At 41.7% G+C, this 25,917-nt stretch overlaps 1 protein-coding gene across 2 annotated transcripts in view; it reads right to left on the minus strand.

Annotated features, from left to right (window-relative positions):
* PATJ (PATJ crumbs cell polarity complex component) overlaps positions 1-25,917 on the minus strand; it is a 208,714-nt gene that overhangs the window by 107,533 nt on the left and 75,264 nt on the right. For both annotated transcript variants that reach the window (XM_077277129.1, XM_077277128.1), the window contains 5 exons: positions 13,935-14,144; positions 8,632-8,736; positions 6,651-6,950; positions 2,119-2,233; positions 321-441 (listed from right to left, as the gene is read on the minus strand). In XM_077277129.1, coding sequence (XP_077133244.1) covers positions 321-441; positions 2,119-2,233; positions 6,651-6,950; positions 8,632-8,736; positions 13,935-14,144 — 851 coding nt within the window. The remainder of the gene's footprint in view (positions 1-320; positions 442-2,118; positions 2,234-6,650; positions 6,951-8,631; positions 8,737-13,934; positions 14,145-25,917) is intronic.

Here is a 25,917-nt window from a genome sequence, read left to right on the forward strand (position 1 = left end):
CTAAAAACACAAAAAAAAAACAACTTTGCATAAAAGAGGTCACCACTATGGGGAGCTTACTGAAGACAGACGGTTCACTGATATTAGTGGGAGCTTTATAAATTCATATGCAGCGAACTCCCCCTAGTGGTGACTGTCTGTGGCCAACTTTTATCAGATATTTCTATGGATAAACAAGTATTTAGACCTCTATATAATAATATAAAAGAAATCGTGATCCCTACTTCAATGCAGACAACATGGCATTAAAGATATTCAGTGTGTGGTTTTGCAGCAGTCAGGGAAATAATATAAGGTAAAAGTTACAGACGATCACATACATGGAAGATAAACTCTGGAGACGCTGAGCCCCGGAGTCTCTCTCTGTTCTATGGTTCCTCTTCAAAACGATTGCATCTGGATCAAAAATGATGGTGGGCTCTTTAAGGAAAGCAGTTTCCCCTGCAGCAGAAAAGGGTACAGGATAAGACATGGTACTGCTATCATCTCTACCACCTATCTTGTATATAACGGTGGATGCGTCCTTCTGCCCAAATCCAGGATGTGCGGTGCCTGCACAGCGCGGCGTCGGAGTCAGCGAGTGTGCATACCGCACCATTTTATTGAAGACATTGTGCATACAAATTCACAGACACAATGTCTTCACCAAAATGGCGCCAATACCGCAAAATGTGCACATGTTGACCCCAGCGCCATTTTATTGAAGAATTGTACAACAACGTCTACATAGCATTGCATACGCGCTGGTTCTCACCATTTTTCCTAAGGCCAGTGCATGCGCACTGCTACGTGACGTTGTAGTATATTGAATACGCGTTAGTTCTCGCCATTTTTTCTATTGCCGGCACATGGGCACTGCTATGTGACGTTGTAGTATATTGAATATGCGTTGGTTCTCGCCATTATCTCTGTGGCCGGCACATGGGCACCGCTATGTGACGTTGTAGTATATTGAATACGCGTTAGTTCTCGCCATTATCTCTATGGCCGGCACATGTGCACTGCTATATGACGTTGTAGTATATTGAATACGCGTTGGTTCTCGCCATTATCTCTATGGCCGGCGCATGCGCACTGCTATGTGACGTTGTAGTATATTGAATACGCGTTGGTTCTCACCATTATCCCTATGGCCGGCACATGGGCACTGCTATGTGACGTTGTAGTATATTGAATACGCGTTGGTTCTCGCCATTATCCCTATGGCCGGCACATGGGCACTGCTATGTGACGTTGTAGTATATTGAATACGTGCTGGTTCTCACCATTATCCCTATGGCCGGCACATGGGCACTGCTATGTGACGTTGTAGTATATTGAATACGCGTTGGTTCTCGCCATTATCCCTATGGCCGGCACATGTGCACTGCTATATGACGTTGTAGTATATTGAATACACCTTGGTTCTCACCATTATCCCTATGGCCAGCGCATGCACACTGCTATGTTGACACTGTAGTATATTACTTCAATAAAATGGCACCGGAGTCAGCATGTACGCATACTGTGATCTCCAGCGCCATTTTACTGAAGACACTGTTTATGCAAATTCACAGACAAAAAAAATGGAGCTGGATAGGCCGGTATGCGCATGCACTGACTCGGACGCCATTTTATTTAAGAATTCTACTACAACGTCAACATAGCAGTACGCATGCGCCGGACATCACCTTTATGCCTATGGCCGCTGTGTGCACACTGCGATATTGACGTAATACAATGTGTCAATAAAATGGCGCTGGATATCATGGTATACGCTCACGCCGACACCAGCGCCTTTTAAATGAAGTAACGTACTACAGCATTTTATGTTGACGTTGTAGTACCTTACTTCAATAAAATGTGGCCAGAGTCAGCGAGTGCGTATACCGCGATCGTTGCCCCCATTTTATTGAAAACACTGTATCACTGTACCAATAAAAATGCTCGCCACTTGGGCGTAGAACGGGTTCAATAGCCAGTAAGATGTACACAGTCCTGTACACTTCAATGGGCCAGGCTACAGAACCAGACACACCCCATGGAGAGGTAAAGGGTGAAGACACCGCAAACAGCTCCTCATAGCTCTGCTTCCTTGGCCAGTGGATCCATGTGGGTTAACTACAGTCAGATACTAACTTTGCTCCATAGCCAAGTCGAGAATTACTTCCTCTGAGCTGTGGATATCGGAGTCATATGTGTCCAGGGCTTCGAGGGGCAGCAATCGGGATCCGGAGTCAATCAAATCTCTATACTATAAAAAGAAAACAAATGATAGCGTTACACCCTTGTGCTCCCCATATAAGCAATGCTGGAACTATATACACCCCTAATAATAATGTACATCCCTATTCCCATCATACTGCGATAATTCCCCAATAGATCCTCCTATCAATGTCATACGGGCTGGAGACCTGCAGAGTCCGCTTCATCAATCTTAAAATCTTTTCAGCAACTTTATTTACAGCTGCATGCAAAAAAAAATATTGGAAGAGTATAAAAACAAAAATATTCTAAATATTATATTGAGTGGTTCAATTTAAATGTCTTATTACTATAAAAAAAATATGATCTAACTGGAACTGGATGTTTTTTATCGCATTCAGCCAGACACAGAACCATTAAAAAGGAGCATTTTTTTCTATAAAACACAGGTAGAGAAAACTCTAAAATCAGCTCAAACTAAAGGAATTCCACCACATGGACACTGCGATCCGCCAGGAGTATAAAGAGGAGACAAAATATTCCAGCAACAGGAGATTTCTAATAAATCTTGATTTTATCGGAAAGTATACAAAAATAAGTTGCAACCAAACCACCACCACTAAAAAATTAAAGTCATACAAACGCGTTTCCGACACATATCTTGCTTAAAACGCGTTTGTCTGACTTTTTAATTTTTGAGTGGTGGTGGTTTTGTTTTTTTTGTTTATTTTTTTTTTAACTTTTCTAATAAATCGTTGGAAATTTTTAGAATCTTCTGCTCCTGGAATTTTTTCGTCTTTTCCATATTTTTCTATATTACAGAAATCTCTATTAAAACAGGGCGATAACTCCACTTTCACACGATGGTGACGTTTCCACAATGAGTTTTTGATGTTGCAGATTTTCTGCAGCTATTAGGTAAATTAGGTCACTTGCAGTTTTAGACTTTTTTTTTTTTTGATAAGCCATGCTTTATATAAAACTGCCTCGTCTTTCATACTTCCTGGTATTTGGCTTTACCAATACTATATTGATACAATCATATGCAGGTTACATGCGTTTTTAAAGTAGAAATGCAATAAAAACGCATCTGCACTTTTTACTTGCAGATTTTCTGCAAGTTTATGGGAAAAATCTGCTGAAAAAACTCCACGTAACCGCAAGAGAAGTTGATATGTTGCAGATTTGAAAAACACAACGCAGATAATATTAACTCTGAGTTAAAAAAAAGGAAATTTCTATAAATTCCATCCACTTTGCTGGACTTGTAAGACGCTGTGTTTTTAACACTGCAAAAATATGCAGCACGAAAAAAAAAAATACATTCATTGTGGGCACACAGCCTAAAAGACAAAAAAGGGTTGAGTTTTGCATCTCATATGACTTTGCCATTCAGGAGTCTGGAAAAGCTGAATCAGTGATCAATGGGCGTCCATCACTCCTACTCCAATCCCATATTCCATGTCAAGTACAAAAGAATGAAAAAGTCCAGGGGTGGGGTGGGGAGCTTGAATAATTCTATAGGGGGCAATATATTCCAAAGAAGATCGCCAAAAAGTGGCTGCAACAGGCAGGATGGGCCTGATCATAAAAATGTAGAAAGAATTTGTGCAGCAGAAACGAGTCTTTATGAAGAAAATTAGAAAACTGTTTCCAATCTGCTTAAAATATGTAATATAGTATTTATATCTAATATAAATATGGTGGACAATGTAATATATAAAAATACATAATGTAAAATATAAACATTACTATGTACAATGTATATTATAAATATTATGTTTTGTATAATAAAATATAATGTATGATGTACAGTGTAAATATTACATAATATAGAATGGATAATATAAACAATATTTAAAAAAATATATACAAATTGCAGCAGTGACTTGGTCATTACCTCCGTTACCCTATGGGACCCGCGCACCCAACTTCTGGGAGTTTGTGCGAAAAACTGTTAGAACGTTGGAATTAATGAATGAGACGAGTCAATAAAATGTGCGACGGACGGGCGGCGTGATCAATAACTACATTTAGAGGATGACAGGCATCTCATAAATATTCACCCAGCGTTTGGGGAATAACATTTTTTTGCATTCAATCAGATGGTGATTTGCGGAGCTCTGAAACACTTACAAGCTTGCAATTTTTGTGAATCAATGAATAACTTTGTGGCCATTTTTTTTTTCTGGGGGCTAAAACCTTAGAAACTAATCTGATCATAGAAAAGAAAAAAAAAGGAGGGAAGGAGACTAAGATGGGCTCAAGCATACCTCCCAACCGTCCCGGATCCCGCGGGACTGTCCTGATTTTGACAGCCAGCCCCGGGATCCCGGGCGGGACACTAATGTCCCGTGCCTAGGGCAGGGACAATGCAGGGGGCGGCACCTGAGTAGCTTAGGTTTGTGGCTGTTTTTTTTTCTTATACATGCTGGGTCTCCTCCCGACTGATCCCACACCCCCCCCCCCCCGCCCCCGCCCCCTGTGTGTGCGGCGCTGCCACGCTGAGGAAGAGAGCCAGCAGCGATCAAGATGAGAGGTCAGCGACTCACTTCCCTCCTGTGTGTGCACGGAGCTCCGGCGTCTCCTGCTCTTAGCTGCTATCCCGGCAGAGAAGGAGAGACGGGGGAGGTGCCGGGAGAGTGCAGAGCTGTGAGCAGCCGGAGAAACTGAAGAGCTGCAGTGCACATGGACAGATCAGCCGCCCCTGCACAACAGAGGAGATTGTGTGTGTGTGATGTGTGTGTGATGTGTGTGTGTGTGTGAGATGTGTGATGCTGCATTTGTGTGTGTGTCATGTGTGTATGAGGTATCTGGTGTGTGTGATGGCTGGGTGTGTGTGATGGCTGGGTGTGTGTGATGGCTGGGTGTGTGTGTGTGATGGGTGTGTGTGTGTGATGGGTGTGTGTGTGTGATGGGTGTGTGTGTGTGATGGGTGTGTGTGTGTGATGGGTGTGTGTGTGTGATGGGTGTGTGTGTGTGATGGGTGTGTGTGTGTGATGGGTGTGTGTGTGTGATGGCTGGGTGTGTGTGTGTGATGGCTGTGTGTGTGTGTGTGTGATGGCTGGGTGTGTGTGTGTGTGTGATGGCTGGGTGTGTGTGTGTGTGATGACTGCGTGTGTGTGTGATGGCTGTGTGTGTGTGTGTGATGGCTGCGTGTGTGTGTGTGATGACTGCGTGTGTGTGTGATGGCTGTGTGTGTGTGTGATGGCTGCGTGTGTGTGTGATGGCTGCATGTGTGATGCATTTGTGTCAAAGCTGCATGTGTTTGTGAGCTGCGTTTGTGATGCTGCGTGTGTATGTGCGATACTGTGTGTGTGATGCTGCATGTGTGTGAGCTGCGTGCCTGTATGTCATTATACAGTATGGAGAACTGTGGCCATAATACAGTATGGAGCATCATGTGGGGTCATTATACAGTATGGAGCATCATGTGCAGTCATTATACAGTATGGAGCATCATGTGTGGTCATTATACAATATGGAGCATCATGTGCAGTCATTATACAGTATGGAGCATCATGTGCGGTCATTATACAATATGGAGCATCATGTGCGGTCATTATACAGTATGGAGCATCATGTGCGGTCATTATACAGTATGGAGCATCATGTGCGGTCATTATACAATATGGAGCATCATGTGTGGCCATTATACAGTATGGAGCATCATGTGTGTTCATTATACAGTATGGAGCATCATGTGCAGCCAGTATACAGTATGGAGCATCATGTGCGGTCATTATACAATATGGAGCATCATGTGCGGTCATTATACAGTATGGAGCATCATGTGCAGCCAGTATACAGTATGGAGCATCATGTGCGGTCATTATACAATATGGAGCATCATGTGCGGTCATTATACAGTATGGAGCATCATGTGCGGTCATTATACAGTATGGAGCATCATGTGCGGCCATTATACAGTATGGAGCATCATGTGCGGTCATTATACAGTATGGAGCATCATGTGCGGTCATTATACAGTATGGAGCATCATGTGCGGCCATTATACAGTATGCATGCGGTCATTATACAGTATGGAGCGTCATGTGTGTTCATTATACAGTATGGAGCCTCATGTGTGGCCATTATACAGTATGGGGCATCATGTGTGGTCATTATACAGTATGGAGCACTGTGTGGCCATATTTTTTTGTTTATAACTATTGTATATGAAACAGTGTGATCAGCAGTGCTAAATGGGTGTGCTTGGGACGTGGATATGGGTGTGACTAATTATGAATGGGTGTGGTCAGAGGCGTGGCCTAAAATTTGCCGCGGCGCGCGAAGCGCACCGCAAACTTTGTCCCTCTTTCACATCTTCAAAAGTTGGGAGGTATGGCTCCAGAGTGATAAATCAGGGAGAGAAGAAGAACATTATCTAGGCCAGACGATCTCATGATCAGAGCGACTCCATGTTCCCTCATTGCCCATGTCACACATTGCCTGTGAATACGTACGGTGGCAGCATCTAGCCATGCTGGGGTGGAGGACGTGTTCTGGACGGAGGGAGGTGGAATCCCATTAGATTGCAGACTATGCTCATCATTGTCAGCATGGGAAGCTTGTTGGGGGTCCTCATCATCCACCAGCATCTCTATTTCTTCCATAAATCCCCCCATGTTGTGCATTTCCCACGATTCTTGTAAAGGCTCTGCATTACTGTGCTGGATATTAAAGGCTGGGCCCAGAGTCAGAGATGGCTCGTCTACAAGCTCCTCTCTGCCGTCATCTATGAATGGTTCCACTTGATATTTCTCCTAAAAAAAAAAAAAATATATAATAATAATAATAATAATAATGGCACAACATCAAATACAATGTAGACACTTGCGGTTCATGAATTTTGTGCAAAATTGAAAATGCTCTTCATTTTTGTTTTTTACTTTTTGGAGTGCCTTTTCTATTTATTTTTTTATAATGTTACATTATAATATCTCGAAATCAGGGTAAAAATTCCTGACATTTATCAAATCAGTACCGGTGGGAGAGAAGGAGGCAACCGGGGACTAAAATGCATCTGTGAAAAATTACGACTTTTTAATAAGTTGAAAATGATAAATCTGAAAATCTCATTTCTTGCTCACAATGGCAAACACACAAAAAAAGAAGTAAAAAATACAATAATTAAAAAAATAATCCAGGAAAATGCACGTAAAATAGACATTAAAAAGGTACAATATTAAAGAAGAATAAAGGCGCCAATGAAAAACAAGCGAAAAAAAAAAAAAAAAAAAAAAGGAAAAAAAGGGCATAAATGCAATAATGAATCAGTCTCTCAGTATAGAATTTGCCTCCTATTCCTGCAATGTCGCATTAAAGGGGCGGTTATAAAACAGCATAAGGCTATGTGCACACGTTGCGGATTGGGGTGCAGAATTTTCCGCACAAAATCAGCATCTCCTGGCAGAAAACGCAGGTGCGGATTTACCGCGGATTTTGTGCTTTTTTTTATGCGGAATTGATGCTGATTTTGTGTGTTTTTTACCCCTGCGGATTTCTATTATGGAAGGGGTCAGAAACGCTGCAGTTCCGCACAAAAGAAGTAGCATGCTACTTCTTTTGTTCCGCAGCGGACCAGCGCACCATTAGCACAGCTTTTTTTTTTTCTATTGATTTACATTGTACTGTAAATCACTGTCACTGAGCGAAACTGCAGCATTTCTGCGCAGAAAAATCAGCTGCGGATCCACAGTCATTTTGCATCGTGTGCACACAGCCTAATAGATCCGAATGTTACGGTAGAAACAGCGCCACCCTGGTGGTAATGTCCGATATTGCAGCTCAGCCAAATTTGATACATTTTTGAAACTTGTTTCCTGCCTCAATGTTTCCCTTTGGGGTGTAAGATTAATGGCTAAAATCCCTGCCATTATCCCAAATCCTCCACACTACTTTGTGCAGTAACAATGACATCCCGACTCCAGGTTATGTCACCGGCATTTCCCATGCACCAGGAGGGACCAGAAATTACGGCCCAGCAAGGAACCTGAAACGCGTCAGATAGAAGCGGTGAAGGATCATCAATAGGATGAACATTTCTTATAATCTTATTTTGATTTTTTTTAACTATTTCTATGCAGTGGATCAGAAAAGGCTAAAGACTGTATGACAAATGGACTCCGTTCCTGATATGCTTGTGTCATGCTCCGCACCCTCATGCACCAGACATGACACATTGTATCAGTTCTGCCCAAACAATTGGCTACAACAGTCAATACTGACACTTTGTCTCCACAGAGCAGAATGATATCAGACTGTACAATAACATTTGTTTTACTCAGGCATTAATAGGACCGGATATCAAATATTCTGCAATATTGGACATATGAATTCTATCGCTGTATTCTCCGGAACTAGAAGAATGAACGATGTTCTCTGCTAGAAACAAGTGCCGGCTTATGGGAACTTCTGGATTATTGGAAGTTCATAGGTCATTACATGGTAGAATTGTACTGTTGGCGATGGGTCATCCACTGGCACTTCCACATTATCCTCCGATTCCCCGACCAGTGGGATATACACGTGTCCTCCTTTCATATCACTCTAGTGATAAAAGAGAAAAATAACAAATAACGTTCAGCTCAAAAATAAAAGGGATGACATAACCCTCATCAGCCGGTTATTCCTCAATGTGATTCAAGGGGGATCATCGCACTTGATATATAAGCATTATATTATCCAAAATTAAAGGGGGTTTCCAGAATTGCTGTAAGGGCTAGCCACTACTTTATTAAAAGAAAAAAAAAAAAAAACAGGTTCAAGTTACAATTAGTGTCTATTCTGTTTGAGTAACTCCCATAGAAATGGATGATGGCTCCCGAAACAACGTAGCATAGTGAGGTACATCGTGTAAATTAGAGATGTGGAAATGAACAGCGCACTTTTGTGCTACACCATTTCCAGAGCTGCCATTCAGTTTTATGGGAGTTATCCAAACAGCATTGCACAACTGCACTGGGCCGTTGTTGTAACCTTCGCCTCTGGCAGCCAGGAACAAGATGCCGTTATTCCTATGTTGGCCCATGAAAGGCAGAACTTGGAATAACCTTGATTAAATTAAGCAATTTACTAATAAATTCAATCTCCAGATGCAGCCTCCAATCTCAGAAAATCCTCTTCCGATTTATTATTGGACACCAGTGTTTCCTTTTTCCGGAGCAGAAAGTAAAAGGGGCTGGCTACTCATTTTAATAGCAAAGCCATCCCCTTCTCTGTCAATACACTGGAAATGGCATTGAAGGGGACTGGCTTAGATACTGAAATGAGCAGGCTGCAAGTCCCCTTTATACAGAGCTCTGGCCATGAGTAACCACAGAAAACGTTTTCCCGTTACGGACACCTTGAAAGATGACTTGTCTGAACAGGAGCTTGGAGCTGAAGATCGGGACACATTTTAGATGTGAATTGTATTATTCAATTGACAAACTAAAGCAGATTCAGCATTGGAGCTGGACAACCCTTGAAAAGACCCTTAATTATGGACCATGAAAAGTCTAAATTAATACTCACACAACATCCAAGAGGAAGCGCCTCACTCACCTTTTAGGGTAACGGAGCCAGAGGCAGTCATTTACATCCCCCCCCCCTCCCATCACAAACTTCATGATTATGTGCATAGAAAGCTGGCTGACAACCAATATTACCAATATTCCTGCTCCCACAGAATGGCAAATTTAATAGTTGTGTACCGAATAGGAAAAAATAACAGTCAAGATAGAAAAGGTTTTGGTGTTTGCTCCCCACAAGTCTACGGTTAGTAGTTAGTTCTCCAAGGTCAGACACTGGTCGAAGTAAGACAAGCACAGAAACCCTTCACCACCCTGCAAATCAGTACTTAAAGGGGTTGTTAAAGGGGTCTTCCACTGTGGTATTCCCCGCACTAAGCCTAGCAGACCCCATCGAGGCCCATGGATGGCTTCTATTAAGTGCACCAGCACGCCCCTAATGCACTTCCATTATGATATGCATACATATTCTACTCTACATTTCTCGTGACTGCCACACTGGTTCTGTACAAAAATGTTATCTTTTTTTAATGGGGAACACACGCTTACACAGCCACTGCTCTATCTCCCTATATAAAAGTGTGATACCAGTTTCTTTTTAAATAAATGAAGTGCATGCAGTAAAAGTTGCAGGAGGGTGCGATAAAAATTCTCTAATCTTGGAGGACAGTGGAAAACCCATTTTAATAGCCCCTCCGGCCATAAAACCCAATATTGTCATTGCTTTGTGAGTGGCAATGGGATTGGCCACACTAATAAATCATCAAATAGACTTTATTTTTATTCTTCACTATTTTCAAGAGCTCTGCTTACAGTTCGTGAATAGCGACTGCATCCAGAAGCTAAAAGCCAGTGCAGAGCTAATACTTCTCACAGCTGAGTGTTTGCTACAATTGTAAGCAGACTAGTAAATCCTCTCTGAGCTCAATGCACCAGCAGCAGAAAGTTCTCCGATTTCCTGATAATAAGTCTGGATCCCTGGTTGTTTAGCTCGCAGAGGAGATTCTAGGCTAGACAGGATCATAGTAAACCCTCAATCTGTGAGTTGTATGAGATCTGTGCAGGTGTTGGGTATATGGATTATATACACAGCTCTGGCAAAATTTAAGAGACCACTACAAAATGTTCAGTTTGTCCGATTTTTCTCTTTAGAGGTATATTTTTGAGTAAAATGTAAATTGTTCATTTATTCTATAAACTTTTGACAACGTGTCTCCGAAGTTCCAAGCAATAAATTTTGCATTTTTTTTTTTTAAAGGAGAAATGGTCAAAATTTTTAAAAAAAATCCCAGCGCTTTCAGACCTCAAATAATGCAAAGAAAACAAGTTCATAATCATTTAGAAACAACAATACTAAAGTTTTAACTCAGGAAGAGTTCAGAAATCAATATTTTGTGGAATAACCATGATTTTTAGTCACAGCTTTCATGCGTCTTGGCATGCTTTCCACCAGTCTTTCACACTGACTTTGGGTGACCTTATGCCACTCCTGGTACAAAAATGTAAGCAGTTATTCTTTGCTTGATGGCTTGTGACTATCAATCATCCTCCTGATTACATTCCAGAGGTTTTCAATGGGTTTAAGGTCTGGAGATTGGGCTGGCCATGACAGGGTTTCGATGTGATGGTCTCTCAATTTTTGCCAGAGCTGTATGGATATATATATATATATATATATATATATATATATATATATATATATATATATATATATATACACATACACAGTGGGGCAAAAAAGTATTTAGTCAGTCAGCAATAGTGCAAGTTCCACCACTTAAAAAGATGAGAGGCGTCTGTAATTTACATCATAGGTAGACCTCAACTATGGGAGACAAACCGAGAAAAAAAAAAATCCAGAAAATCACATTGTCTGTTTTTTTATCATTTTATTTGCATATTATGGTGGCAAATAAGTATTTGGTCAGAAACAAAATTTCATCTCAATACTTTGTAATATATCCTTTGTTGGCAATGACAGAGGTCAAACGTTTTCTGTAAGTCTTCACAAGGTTGCCACACACTGTTGTTGGTATGTTGGCCCATTCCTCCATGCAGATCTCCTCTAGAGCAGTGATGTTTTTGGCTTTTCGCTTGGCAACACGGACTTTCAACTCCCTCCAAAGGTTTTCTATAGGGTTGAGATCTGGAGACTGGCTAGGCCACTCCAGGACCTTGAAATGCTTCTTACGAAGCCACTCCTTCGTTGCCCTGGCGGTGTGCTTTGGATCATTGTCATGTTGAAAGACCCAGCCACGTTTCATCTTCAATGCCCTTGCTGATGGAAGGAGGTTTGCACTCAAAATCTCACGATACATGGCCCCATTCATTCTTTCATGTACCCGGATCAGTCGTCCTGGCCCCTTTGCAGGGAAACAGCCCCAAAGCATGATGTTTCCTCCACCATGCTTTACAGTAGGTATGGTGTTGGATGGATGCAACTCAGTATTCTTTTTCCTCCAAACACGACAAGTTGTGTTTCTACCAAACAGTTCCAGTTTGGTTTCATCAGACCATAGGACATTCTCCCAGAACTCCTCTGGATCATCCAAATGCTCTCTAGCAAACTTCAGACGGGCCCAGACATGTACTGGCTTAAGCAGTGGGACACGTCTGGCACTGCAGGATCTGAGTCCATGGTGGCGTAGTGTGTTACTTATGGTAGGCCTTGTTACATTGGTCCCAGCTCTCTGCAGTTCATTCACTAGGTCCCCCCGCGTGGTTCTGGGATTTTTGCTCACAGTTCTTGTGATCATTCTGACCCCACGGGGTGGGATTTTGCGTGGAGCGCCAGATCGAGGGAGATTATCAGTGGTCTTGTATGTCTTCCATTTTCTAATTATTGCTCCCACTGTTGATTTCTTCACTCCAAGCTGGTTGGCTATTGCAGATTCAGTCTTCCCAGCCTGGTGCAGGGCTACAATGTTGTTTCTGGTGTCCTTTGACAGCTCTTTGGTCTTCACCATAGTGGAGTTTGGAGTCAGACTGTTTGAGGGTGTGCACAGGTGTCTTTATACTGATAACAAGTTTAAACAGGTGCCATTACTACAGGTAATGAGTGGAGGAAAGAGGAGACTCTTAAAGAAGAAGTTACAGGTCTGTGAGAGCCAGAAATCTTGATTGTTTGTTTCTGACCAAATACTTATTTGCCACCATAATATGCAAATAAAATGATAAAAAAACAGACAATCTGATTTTCTGGATTTTTTTTTCTCAGTTTGTCTCCCATAGTTGAGGTCTACCTATGATGTAAATTACAGACGCCTCTCATCTTTTTAAGTGGTGGAACTTGCACTATTGCTGACTGACTAAATACTTTTTTGCTCCACTGTATATATATATATATATATATATATATATATATATATATATATATATATATATATATATATATATATATATATATATATATACACACACACATATATATATTATATATATATATATATATATATATATAATTAATAACCAGATCGGAGTCTTTAGCTGGGATCAAAACTAAAGATTTTGACTTTAACTTTTTTTTTTTGAGATTTTCATACTACATCCAATAACTAAGTTAAAAGATATTTTGATTTCAGCAAATAAAGGATCATTTTCGGCGTAATGAAAAGTTGTATGATTGTATAGTTTCTATACCGGCTAATAATGTTTTTTTTCTATATCTCTACTTGCTGTCATTCAATGGGAACCATCTCAGTTAGTTCCAGTGGATTAAATCTTGTCTTGATCATAAGACAACTCTGATAATTGCAGTGTAAAAGAAGTGTGAACCTGCACATCTTCACATGACCCAGACAGGTATTTTTTTTTTATTCACTAATTCTAATGAAGATTCCTTTTGCATTCCGGCAAGCAGAGCTTTTGAAAACCATGAAGAATGGATACAGAAAGTATATTGGAACGTGGTAAAACTTTTCATCTTTCAAATAATATTAAATTATTTGCTGAAATTATAAATTTCCCCTTTAAATGTAGAAAACGGATTTAGAAGGAGCGAGAATAATACAAAGCTGCAGTAAATTCTGGGGATTGCAGCATCTGGTTGGATTTGGCCTCTCTCCCATGAATCACCTCATCTGTTATATTTGGGGTTAGGAGGGAATAATCATGCAATGTCCAGATTATCAGGAAGGCAAAATGATAATTATGTTGATTTTGGGTAGAAGTGACAGATTAGGCAGGGATTCTATGGTCACAATTCAGTGCACAGGGCCGGGGGGGATCAGTTCTTACCACCAATGGTTTGCAAATGCCAATGCGGACTCTTCCCGGTGGCGCAGATGTTAATATTTGCACAGCCTCTTCCAGCGAAGCATTGTCCATAAAACTGTCATTTACAAAGATCAAGCGGTCACCAGGCAGAATCTGTCCGCTTTCCTCCGCTACACCACCTGCCAGCAGAGACTGAACCACAATCACCGTCCTTGCTGGATCTAAGGGATCCTGAAGATGGAGCCAAAAGCCAAAATAGTGAGAAACACCGAAGAGTGTTTACTGCTCTTACACACTGAGCATTTCCATTAAAGGGTTATTCCCAATATTTAAACTCATCATTTATCCATCTCCGGCAGTCCCATATACAATCAATGGGGAAGGCGTGCGCATGCGCGGCCACTGCTGGAGCATTTCTCAGTCCCATTCTCGGGATTAGTGATGGTCCAAGTGGTTGAACCTCCATAGCACTAATAACGGGTTTCTGAAATGTCCCGTCAGGACCAAGTAGTGGTAACTAGTAATGAGGTGTTGTCCGCGCATGCTCGGGTGCTAACGGAGGTTCTTTAGCATGCGCAAATAATATGTTCGAGTCCGCAGCTGTTAGATAGCTGCAACACATGCAGGGATTGTGTGTTTGTTAGGCATGTGTTGCGGCTGTTGAACAGCACGCCAAAAACATTCAATTAGCACCAGAGCATGCTCAGATAACACCTTATCCAAGCACTTTAGCTCATCACTAGTGGCTTCGCATGCGCACTTCCACTCTAGTCATCCTAACTGGGGCTGCCATAGATCGCTCAATACTGTACCTTTTTCTATCTCTGGCAGACCTAATCATATAAAAAGGAGCACATGCGTGACCACTGCTCCATTCTGATGGAACATTTCAGACCCCCGTTCTCAGAGTCTCAGTGGTTGGACCTCCACAAATCCCAAGAACGGGGCTCTGAAATGCCCTGCCAAAGAAGACAGCTATCAGCACTACGCACTCATTCTCTATCGAGTCCCATAGAGTACAATGCTGTACTCCACTATAGCATAGAGAATGAATAGAGCGGAGAAGTGCACATGTGGCGACAGCGCCATTCCAATGGAGCCTTTTAGAGCCCTGTTCTCAGGGTAAGTGATGGTCCCAGCAGTTGGACCCCCACAGATCCAGAGAATGGGGCTCTGAATGCTCCGTCAGAGCAGCGCTGAGGCCGCATATACGCACCAGGGCTCCATTCATTCAGACCGCGGGAGATAACTGAATGTAGCATTTGTCTCTCTCCACCTTTCCAATATAGAAAGAATGGAGCATAAAGCGGAGGTGCGCATGTGTGGCCTTTGCTCAAATCAGTCGGGCAATTAAAGAGCCATGGTCTCAGGTCCCAGATGTCAGATATCCCACCCTTCTATACCCTAGATCAGAAAGTTCTCATCTCTCCTGTGGATAAATGATAAACTTTAAATGTTGGAAATACCCCTTTAATAATGGTCACTGGCATCACCATAGGTGAACTGCAAAGCTGAAGCGGAAAGTAAAGCAAAATGCAAAAACAAAAGAGGAAGACAAGTAACAAGCTCTATACAGAACGAGGCATAAAAGAGGTGTTTATAAATAAAATACTGTAAAATGCATTTAATAAAGCATTACAGGTCTGAATTAATAAATGGCAGGCAGCCCCTAATAAAAGCTGCAATGTCACAATCTGCTGAGCTGTAAATGACTACCGGATTATCAGATGTTCTGAACTACTAGATTCATTATACGGTGCAAAATAATATTATTACATGCTGTCTGCATAATTATATAAATCTGTAGACATGTGTGATGCTTGTTTTTTGTTTTTTTTTTGGGGGGGGAAGAATGCAGCCATGTTACTCTAAGGCTATATTCACACAATGCATTTTTGCTGCATTTTTTTTTTTTCAGCAGGCAAAACCTGCTCTCTTGACAGTAAAGAATCTGCTTACCAAAAGCAGGCTTTGCTGAGTTTTTGCTGCGTTTATATTGTCTCTTGAACATGATGATAAAGTTAAGAGCCTCAAAAAAAAAAAAAAAAAAAAAAAACACATGATGGAACTTCCTGAGGTTTTTGCATCAAAAGCACAGCAAAACCTGATACCTGCATTTTTGCCCTTATAGCCATTGCTTTCTGTGGGTGAAAAAATGCTGCAAAAACATTGAAAAGTGACATGCTGCAATTTAAAAAAAAACAAATGTATGTGCATGAGATTTCTGAAATCTCAGACTTTGCTGGTCCTGTAAAATGCAGCTTAAAATTTACATAAAAATAATTGCATCAAAAAATGCAACGTGTGAACATAGCCTAATCTTGGATAACTTCTCACTTTTTGCTTTCCTTTGGACAACCTAAACACAGTTAATATAGCAGCAGCAGCTCCATTTCTTCACCCAGTTTATTTTTTTCTTTACATTTTATGACTGATCATGTCTTTATATGGATCAGCCCCAGACTTTACAGGGTAAATGCAAAGCAACATTTCTGCTCGTCAGAGAAATTGTCCAGTATTAGAAACAAAAAAACATGGGGTTATTCCTCCCAAAATAGCGCCACACCTGTCCACATGCAGAATTGTAGCTATTCTCTTAAGTAGAGCTGTGCTGCAATATCAGAACCAACCCGATGGATAGGTGTGGCACTGATCCCGGAGGAAAAAAGGCATGTTATTCTAATTGTTGACAGTAAATTGTCATACACTTATATTCTGTGGAAACAAATGGTCAATGACACTGATATACTGCTTTTTGTATGTGCTAGCTACTAAAGGGAGTAGGAGGTGAGCTGTGATATCACCTATTGTATATTATTATTATTCATTTTTATAGCGCCATTTATTCCATGGCGCTTTACATGTGAAGTATGGGGCAAATATAGACAAACATTACCTATTGTATATGACGGATGCTGTGTTATCTAGTGTATATAGGGGTGTTATCAGTCATTGTACAGTAGGAGGAGGTGAGCTGTAATATTATCTATTGAGAATGGTGGATCCTGCGTTTTCTACTGTATATAGAGGTGTTACCAGTCATTGCACAGGAGGAGGAGGTGAGCTGTGACATCACCTATTGTGAATGGTGGATCCTGTGTTATCTACTGTATATAGAGGTGTTACCAGTCATTGCACAGGAGGAGGAGGTGAGCTGTGATATCACCTATTGTGAATGGTGGATCCTGTGTTATCTACTGTATATAGAGGTGTTACCAGTCATTGTACAGGAGGAGGAGGTGAGCTGTGACATCACCTATTGTGAATGGTGGATCCTGTGTTATCTACTGTATATAGAGGTGTTACCAGTCATTGTACAGGAGGAGGAGGTGAGCTGTGACATCACCTATTGTGAATGGTGGATCCTGTGTTATCTACTGTATATAGAGGTATTAACAGTCATTGTACAGGAGGAGGAGGTGAGCTGTAATATCATCTATTGAGAATGGTGGATCCTGTGTTTTCTACTGTATATAGAGGTGTTATCTACTGTATATAGAGGTGTTACCAGTCATTGTACTGGAGGAGGAGGTGAGCTGTGACATCACCTATTGTGAATGGTGGATGATGTGTTATCTACTGTATATAGAGGTGGTATCAGTCATTCATTGTACAGGAGGAGGTGAGCTGTGATATCACCTGTTGTAAATAATAAAAATATTTAAAAATAAAAACGATAAATGAAGACACATTTGCTTTAAGAATGACCTGTTCAGATGGGAAAGAAAGCGACAGGCAAGACTTAGGGTATGTGTCCACGTTCAGGAAACGCTGAGTTTTTGACGCAGCGTTGAGCAGCATGCATAAAAAACGCAGCGTCCAGATGTTACAGCATAGTGGAGGGGATTTCATGAAATCCTGTCTCTACTATGCAGTAAAAGACGCATGCGGCACACCCGAGAAAACTCACATGCGGCGCGTCTCAAGGACAACGCAGGTGACCTCCCAGTGACCTCAGGTGCAGATTTGGTCAGGATTTTACCTGCATAAAATCCTGACCAAATCCTGAACGTGGACACATACCCTTACAAGTATTAGTTTTCCTAGGAAAGCTTGTCTCAAGGTGATGCAGTGTAAATAGGCTGCCCATCGCCAGACAAATGAGTAAAACGCTTCTTTGTAAATTGAAATGCTTTTTTAAAAGGTGCGTTTACACCTAATGTGAAGCACAAACTACCATTTCACCCAAAGAACAACAATTCTGTTAAATAGTCGGGGGGATCCACTGCCTATTTACACTGCAAAATTATCGCGGAAGGAGCGTTCCTAGGACCTTCTTTTGCTCAGATCATCATCGTTCTCGGCAGCGCATCGTTCTGTGTAAACAGGACTTGGGATGTAGAGAACAATGGCAGCAGATCCATTACAGATCAGTCAGCGAGGCCTGAAGCGATTTCTGCTTGTGTAAACAGCCTATAAAGTGACTTTCGATCATCACACACATAGGTGATCGACGGTGGATTAGTGCTGCCAGTCTGCACGTGTAAACAGGACCTAACCCTCACTCCTAGAATCTATCAATAGCACGTGTGCGATGTACATGATTGTATAAGGACCGAGGAAGCATTTCCAAACATCCTATTAGGGAACTCTGAGCATTATAAAGGCAGGTGCAGGTGGGGCATTTTGGATCTTTATCATTTACCCAGAGTGGAATGGTGTCCAGGAGCGCATCCCACTCTGGCAGACCCTGCAAGCACATGTGTAGTGTAATTTTTTTCTTGTGGTGGCGTTGCAAGGAAATCAACGTTTTCTCACTGCTGATCTCTGGGGGTCCTAGGAGAAGAACACCCAATAATCTTAAAAAATCAAGGCACCCAAAAGCAGACACCCCCATTATTTCAACACCAGAATCGACTTCCATCGCCTTTTCATTTTACAAATGAGATTCCCCTTGTTAATTTTCCTTGCTTACTCTTCAGAAGCAAAGTCTTTGAAAACGGCTTTTTATTGGAGACAAGTGAATTTACACCTGTGCCTCCATCCATGTCAAGGGCGTCTGGAAGAATCGGCACCAGTGCAGCGCTTCCCGGAGGGCAGAACTTTGCAAAACTCCAACTGCACATCAGTCAATGAAAATTAGCATTCATTGAGAGGAGATAAAAAAAAAACAAACACTTTTTTTTCCAGTTAGTGATAACTCCCCATGATAAGAGACTGCAGTACTTTATCCGACACACAGCCCCCCCCCTCCACTACTCAATGATCATCAAAGCAAGGGGGGTATGGAAGCTATAACCCTGAAAATGTGCTGCTGCGCCTATTTTGCAGCTTAAACAGACGTTCCTTGGAGTAGACTGAATTGATCCATTAGGTTGATGGAAAACTTAAGCACATATGCTGACTCAGGAGAACTTCAGAATATTCTCCCAGCGAAGATATATGTGTATTGGCCAAGAGAGGGCAGTAACGATCAATAATTCCCCACAAATGCAGTTACAGCAGTCGTCACTTTTGTGATGCGCGCAGCATAAACTGCTGAAGGACACACTTTTCTTATAAAGAACACACTGCAGCTGGGTAACAAAGCCACCTCCAAAGAGACGAGGCCGTGGGTGCAAGACGTCCCCAAAGTAAGAGGGAGACACCCCCCCCCCAAAAAAAAAAGTCAGCAGCATTACAGTAATCTCAGCCATAGATACATTTCTGTATCGAGGATTCTCCTTGGATAAGATAATGATATCATGGGTTGGCAGTTATTATATAGGTGCTGTATGTTGGGGCAATAAGAACATCACATGGGCAGTGGCCAGAGCCTCCTCTACTGAAACGCTCTGTGCTGCAGTGGGTATAGGTCTTCTCGTCACCTTGCCAAGTTGTCAATAAAACCCACTCAACATCAGGAAGCTACACGACCCCTACCACAATAAGCTCTGACCCTACCATCATAACACTGATCTGCTGAAACGCTCTGTGCTGCTGGGAACCTTGCACCTTTCCCTACATGAGCCTTCTTGTCAAACTGCTGACTTTTTTTTTTTCTACTGCCTTTTTTGACACAATGACAAGTCAACACTTCTCTCTGCTGAAATACTCTGTGCTGCTGGTAAACCTTGCTCCTTCCATTTGACTCCATTCCCCTCCTCACATCATGACACTGCCTTTGTCAAGTGCAGACTTTCCAAGTCAAGGTCTCCTCCAAGTTCAGCGCACTCCCCTCCTGATATACTCTGTGCTGCTGTGGACCCTCCCAATATGTAACTTTTCCCATAATGATCCTGTTAGTGCCACAAAGATCCTTGTCCAGCTCCTGAAATACTCTGCACTGCTCAGACATCTTGCAGCAGTCTGTTACCTCCTGCTTGTCCCCATTCCTATGCCTTCACTATCGTCACGGGATGAGCATACAGGATCAGCATACTCCTAAAAACACTCTGTGCTGCTGGAGGCCCTGCTCCTTATTTTGGGTCTCTGGGATTTATAAAAAGGAAAGAAACTCAAAATATTAAAACAATTATTATAAAAACCAAAAGTGAGTCCATGAATGAGGAACACTGGGGATCTCCTGCACCCCTGATGCTATAGTCATGACAGTCTAGGTCACCTAACGTTTAGGAGAATGGCGCCCCCTAGCAGTGTATAATAAGGGTTCACAATGTCATGTTTAATAAATAATGCCTCATATTCAATAAATAATAAATGTGATATAAAGTCCAGCGTCGGTTCCCCCCTGCGCCCATCCTGAAATCAGAGCGTGGTGATGGAATGCGAGGCACGCGGGGCGGATACACGCCGAAAGTCAAATAAACACATCGCTAAAATAATCCGTCCTGGAATGTGGGGGTGCAGGGGCCATTCAGGTGGTGGTGGGGAATAAGAACAAAAACTCCACCCAACCTTCCCAGACCCCTGAATGGAAAGCAATTACTTTTCTCCAACTAGATTGACCTGCCGGAAAGCTGGATGACCCCCACCCAAAAAAGTGAAAATTGGCAGCTACATGAATAGTCATCAAGTAGATTTCTCATCTTATAAAGTGATGATGTGATCGGCAGCGAGCCGAGCCCCGGATCTTGTACATTTTTTTATTGTATTTATTTTTTTAACAGTGAGACCCCTGTAAATTTATAGCCTCCATCCAGATTGAATGTCCAGTTTAGTGGTCACTCCATACCTCTAGTAATACAACCCATTACATAGGGGCCCATTAAAGTGGTGTTCAGAGATTAGAAAAGCATGCCCACTTTCTTCCGAAAGCAGCGCCACCCCTGTTCACAGGTTGTAAGTGGTACTGCTGTGCTGTTGCTGAGCTCCATAGTTAGGGTTGAGCTGCAATACCAGACCTAGCCTCTGCACAGGAGTGGCGCAGTTTATGGAGGAAAGTTTTCCCAAACCCTTTAATATCTTTACACGTTGAATCATGGCCAACCAGAAACCATGATGAAATATTACTGTCCCCCCATATAAATATTTGAGGGTGGAAATGCTCCTTAAGCGCTTTTGGCGGAGCAGATTGAGTTCACATTAAGGTTAAAGCAATTCATGAAAACCATAATGCAAGGGTGAATTATAGAGTAGCGGGATCATATTATATCTTCGCTCACGCACAGACTATGGAGAGCGTGGAACGTCCTCCAAAATACACACGTCCCCACCGCGGTCGCTCTGTATCCAAACAATCCACCCAGACTGTGGGCAGAAAACATCGGGGTAAGATGAAAACTATGGGCAGCATTTCGCATTTGCATTCCCATCCCATTGGGCCCCAAGTTACAGGAGCCACTAATTAAGACCTGTTTATATGTGCTATATCCAGCCCATTTCAGCTCCTGAAAAAACTGGACCCCAAGTAAAGGGGGTTTCCGGAACGTAAAAATCCATAGCCGTAAGTGGGGGTCCAACTCCTGCAGAGTCCATAAAACAGTATGCAATGAGCTCCCTCTAGTGGCAGCTTCACGATTCAGAATTACGGTACATCATGTAACTTTGATATACAGGGGGTTTGGAGCTGTGTACCAAAATTCACTGTAAAGATGTATTAAAGAAGAAGTTCTCTCAACCTAGAAAGTTATCTTCTATCCATCTACAGAATATTGTTATTGCTCTAAGTGCCCAATTTGAATGAAGTTATGTCGTACATTGTCCGAGTTTGCCAAGTGCTAGTCCCATAGACAATGAATGAAGCGATGGCCTGCATGCATGGACATTACTCCTTAAAATTGGGACACGTCCGAGCCCTGATCCTGGGAACTTGCCTACAGGATATGTGATGATTCAATAATTTATGACAACCCCGGCATCATAGCCATATGATGCAGTGATGTGACCTGCATGGAGATAACAGACCATGAGGAGACATGAACACCACCAAGAAGAGGCAGAGAGTGGCAGAGGATGAAACAAACAAAAAAAAAGACGATCGCTCAATTATATTTATAAAAATATTTCTAAAAGCCGAGGTTGCGGAGGAGTGACGGTGAAATCTCTATTGCCATATGTAACGGAAAATGGTAACACCGATACAAACACAGTAATAATAGCAGTAAGATGACACATTCCTTGTGGTCTGGAACAGAAAATCCATTTATTTCAATGAGACGGAAAGCCGCAATTCATTATTTACAGGGTGGACGTAGTTAGTACAAGACTCTGGCAGAAAGCAGCACATCGCTAGCGGCCAGAAGTAGCCACGGGAGAGCGCGGCCGTCTATCAGGACCGTTATTAACCATCTACCTGGAGTAATATCGAGTTTCTCTCTGGCTTAGAAGATTATTAAACCGAGTGATGTCATGGCCGTTCTTGACCATGATGTCACCAATCTATGAACACAGATGTGTGTCAGGTAGAGAAGAAGACAAGGATCCAAAAACTTAGAACAAGTCAGAAACAGAAAAATTAAAAGGATGTGGAATTATGTGGGGGTTTATATAGGGGAAATACAGGATTGCTAAAGGGGGGGTTAAAAGCGTTTGTGTCCCCAAAGGTGATGTCTAAAAGCACCTTCACCGATACAATACATGCAGCGATGGTATGCCATGTAATATACACAGAAAGCTTCCAGTAATACCCAAAATATTTAGAGGAGATGTAGAGGTTAATGGCAATATCCAATAGCTATGCTTTCTAGTGGGGGTCAAGGATAACATCCGTTGTGGCCTATGGGGATTATACAGACATAAAAACCAGTTGAAACATCCATAATGGAAGTAATACAAATGATTCAAAGACCGACTCCCCGCATCAGAGCAACCCCTCAACTGATCCCTACTATTACTCGCTAGGGAAGCCGCCTTCGAGCTGCAGCTTTATCTGGAGCACCCGGCTAAATAGCCAGATGATCTCTGTAACAAACATCAGTGACATTAGGGATCTCGATGGGGAAAGTTAAAGGGAATCTGTCTGGAGCTTTAGGGTCTAAACTAATTACTTTGTTGGTTAATGTAGAAATAGACAAGTACCAATGTTCCTAAATGCAGCAAATGGATATTCCACTTTTGTGCTTTATTGACATCTGTTCAGCTCAGCAGCGAAAAATGAAGCATGTGCCGTGCACACTCAGCGCGTGCACCGTGCACACTCAGCGCATGCACAGAACTCTCCTTTCTTTGGGCATTGGCATCACTGATACACTATACAGCAATGCCTTTGAACACAGAGGAGATGCTTGCTACTGCACATGTGCCAGGCCAGGAACACATGGTACATGCCCAGTGCTCTCTGTTCTGTGCAGTACACAGCGCATTAGTAATGTCTTTGTCCAAAGATAGAAAAGTACTGAGTAAGAGCGGAGCATGCTTGGTGCATGTATGAGATTTCACTGAAGATAGAGATAAACAAATGTCAATTGAGCACATGGTAGTAATATGGAGGAATGTCGTAGTTGCCGGGAATCTGTCCACTCTTGGTGCACTTGTCTAATAGCAAGTGCATCAAGTCTGTGCGTTATTCTCAGCCCAACGTGATCCCATGTGCAAAGGCATTACTGCACAGTACATCAGTAATGCCTTTACCCAGAGCAAGAGAGTATTGTGTATGTGATGAGCATGCACGATGCATCCAGGAGATTTCACTGCAGATAGCATGGAGGTAGCGAAGATGAAGAAACATTATTCAAGCCCATTGGACTGACTCTAGGGAATGAATCATGCAAAGCATCTTTGCACTTTTTGGGAATTGATCCATCCTTGGACCACTTGCCTCCATTATGCAATTGTGCACATGCACAGTGAAAATCCAGTACATGAGCAGTAGTCTCATCTTTGGGCAATGACATCTCTGATGTACCGGCCATGGGCAATGCATAATCTATTCATTTACACACAACGCCATGCATGTGTCGGTCCAAGAACTCCTGCTCAAGATGTTACTGGCAATAGCAATAAAGTAGCAGAGCTAAACATTTGGTAAAGTGGCGCCAATGGAGAGAACTGGAACACTCATTTACAAAAAATGATACAATGCGGATTTTGTCAGCGAAGAAATATCCATTTTTCGGACAGAATAGTTTGTTAGATTGGTAAGGCAGAAAAGGGCAAAGTTCAATGACATTGCAGTGCGGTGACCTTAAAGCTCTTGACAGGTTCCCTTTAAATACAAGTTTAATGCAAATTCTAGGTAAAGCCAAGAAGGGTGGGAGGAAGAAAAAAAAAATGCAATTTTCCATCTCAACACTTTCCCGGAGAAGACAGTAATTTAGGACAAGAGGTCGCTATTTAGTAAGTAATGAATGAGTGTTTTCTGGAGAACTTCAAACTTCAATCTCCTCGAAATGGATTGACTTATTAGCATATAACTGAATATTTAAGATGTAAAGCTCGTGCTCAAATACAACAGTTATTGGAAAAGTCTATTCAAACCAGTAACCTTAACCCCCAGAGCCACTCACTGGTCTGTACATCCATCCATAGACAGGAGGGGGGGTTAAAAGCATTTCTTACACTTTGGAGCTTTTTGCTGCATAGGGAAGCGTGATGTGCTGGAATCACAGAGGAAATATGCCTACAGGGATATGCAATTTTGCAAATGCATATGCTTACTGCAAAGTTTAATTCTTGCAAAGTGCTCCCTGTACATTTCAAATATTATCAAATATGGTAATTGGGACTAATAAATCTCAGGGCGAGGCCGCCTATTGGCCTGCATGACATCACTGGCTCCGAGAAGGGAATAATAACGAAGTGCCGCTCATTGGGGGACATTCTGTGTTATACACAGCCATGGAGAAGAGTGTAAAGGTTTATAGGTTTTATATTGACAGATATTTACAAACCAAAATGTCATTTGCTGATTTTGTAAATTTATACACTTTAAAAAGTTTTATTTAATTTTTGGAGGTACAAAAAATTCTGCACTCATTTAATTACCTAATATATGTCATATGGGTTTCTTATTTCTGAATCAAACAGACAAATCCTCCATATAAACAATGTTAAAATGTAGCTTTCAGGTTTCCAGCAACCACCACCAAGAGGAAATTAGGGGCTGACTGTAGATCATTTTGCTATTCATTTTAACCCTTTAATGGGAAGCCATTATCAGAAAATGACCTTCTGTTTAAATCGGGTTTTTGCGTTAAATTATTTTGCGTTAATTATTTTTTTTCTTTCCTGTTCAATCTGTGTTAGAAGTAAAAATTTGAAATCTTGAAACTTACACACTACACTGGATGGGTTTTGTTTTGTTTTTATATTCTAGACTCTAGATTCTGTTTAAACAAACAACACATTTACATTAGGAGCAATGAAATTACTTACCCCATCTTCTGTATTTAAGCATCTAGTGAGAGTGTGCAAAAATCATTGTACAGGAGGGTCAGGTCAGATGTGACATTACCTATTGTGAATAGTGGATTCTGTCATAGTACAGGAGGAGGAGGTGAGCTGTGACATCACCTATTGTGAATGCTGGATCCTGTGTTACCTACTGTATATGTATATGTGTTATCTGTCACTATAAACATCTCTTGAAAGGACAAAGAAAAAAAAATCTCAGTGGCCGAGCTGAAAATTGCAAGATTACTAACTTTGTTTCCTTTACTAAAGATTAAAAATAATGCAACACGAA

Source organism: Ranitomeya variabilis, chromosome 8 (genome assembly GCF_051348905.1).
Source record: "Ranitomeya variabilis isolate aRanVar5 chromosome 8, aRanVar5.hap1, whole genome shotgun sequence".
Taxonomy (NCBI): Eukaryota; Metazoa; Chordata; class Amphibia; order Anura; family Dendrobatidae; genus Ranitomeya; species Ranitomeya variabilis.